Genomic DNA, 1,482 nt, shown 5'->3' on the forward strand with positions numbered 1-1,482 from the left:
GATTCTGTATCTGTACCTCGATCCTGCGTCTGAACCTGCGTGGCATTGACTCCCGATGCTTCCTTCTTCCAGTTGAAAAGTCAGCTTTTCAATCCCTTCGTTGATGGAATGTGATTCATGTTTGTACCTTTTTATTTGCCATGCCAGAAGACTGAGCTACGTTTGCCGTAGCTTGAAATCCCAAATATTTGGCCCCATTTGATGAGGCTTCGTTGCAATTGTCTTCTGTTGCTACAACCGCCGCATGAGTGATTGGTACTGTTTCTACCGGAGGCATCAATTCGAATATCACAGTTCCTGACGCATATCCGGCTATTCGGCCGCGAAGTTGAAATACGCAGTCAAGATTCCGTTGTAAACACTGATTGCACTTGTTTTGCCCAACTTTATTAACCTCGCAAACCTTATGATCACGTATGCAGCTATCGCAAGGGGTGCCGGGGCTGTAGGCCATTGTCGTTTCCTAGTCTGATATCGTCTAAAAAAGCTTTTAGCAAGAGACTGTAGCTGAAAACAAGCCTTCAAGAGAGTACTTGCGTTCATGCGATTGCTAGAAGGTAATCAGTCTAGGTCATGAGTTCGGCAGATAGCATTGTACATGTCAGTGCTTGGGACAGACATATAAATAAAGCTAGGGCAAAAAGGGGCTAGGCGAATCATATGAAGCTAACGCAAACCCCTGTGTCAGAGTTTGATATCTCGCCAAACCAAAGATAGCCATCTCTCAGACGTGCTTAAGGCTTCAGCATCGTTACAGTTGTCTATTCCTGGCTGCTAAACATCTATTCTTAAGCTGAGATACTATCTCTTTGTACAATCCAATGCCTTTCGAGGGCATGTAGAACCCACGAAATCCCCGAGACGGCTTTAAAGACGACTCAGATTCAGACGAGTCTACTCCCACGCACCTGCGTGGCGCCCCATTCCCCAGTATGTGATCCGTTATATCGTACTAAACTCTAATGGCCGGTTTCTTAGTACATACGCTGACGGAGTTGAGTATTAGGACCTGTCATTCCCAGGCCCCCACGCCGTCCACCACCAAAACCAAGATCCATTACCGAGGAGCATAAAATCGGGGATGATCAGTATTATGTCGCTATCTCGGACGAGGACGTAGCACCTGGAGCCCAAATGTCGGAGTCGGATCTTGATGAACAACATCTTACAGAGCAGGAACTAGTAGAGGCTCTCCAGGAACAGATCCTCGACAGGTCAAGCGAGAAGTCACCAAGTCCGCCTCGCGCCTCGCCTGAGGCAGAGGACCTAGACTGCTCAACTTCTGAGGGTTCGCTCTGCGATGAATATTATCCGAACTCTCCCCCAAAAGAATGGGAGAAGGGGCCAATGGAAGACCGGATGGCAGAGGCCATGGGAGGGAAGATCGAAGAGAAAGAAGTAGAGAAAGGGAGGCCTCAAAAGGCCGACCATGGGCAGGTTTCAAAAGCCAAAATGCATAGCGACAGCAAATTTAAAAGATAG

General features: G+C 47.8%; 1 protein-coding gene across 1 annotated transcript; it reads left to right on the forward strand.

Moving 5' to 3' along the window:
- Nucleotides 1–962: 962 nt before the first annotated feature.
- KY384_005610 (uncharacterized protein) lies at nt 963–1,482 on the forward strand (the record flags this gene model as incomplete). The annotated part of the gene is made up of 2 exons (XM_044814109.1): nt 963–977; nt 1,090–1,482. 2 exons carry the CDS (start codon nt 963–965, stop codon nt 1,480–1,482), a joined length of 408 nt encoding a protein of 135 aa, XP_044669410.1.

This window comes from Bacidia gigantensis, assembly GCF_019456465.1.
Source record: "Bacidia gigantensis strain McMullin 20006 chromosome Unknown contig_245, whole genome shotgun sequence".
Lineage (NCBI taxonomy): Eukaryota > Fungi > Ascomycota > Lecanoromycetes > Lecanorales > Ramalinaceae > Bacidia > Bacidia gigantensis.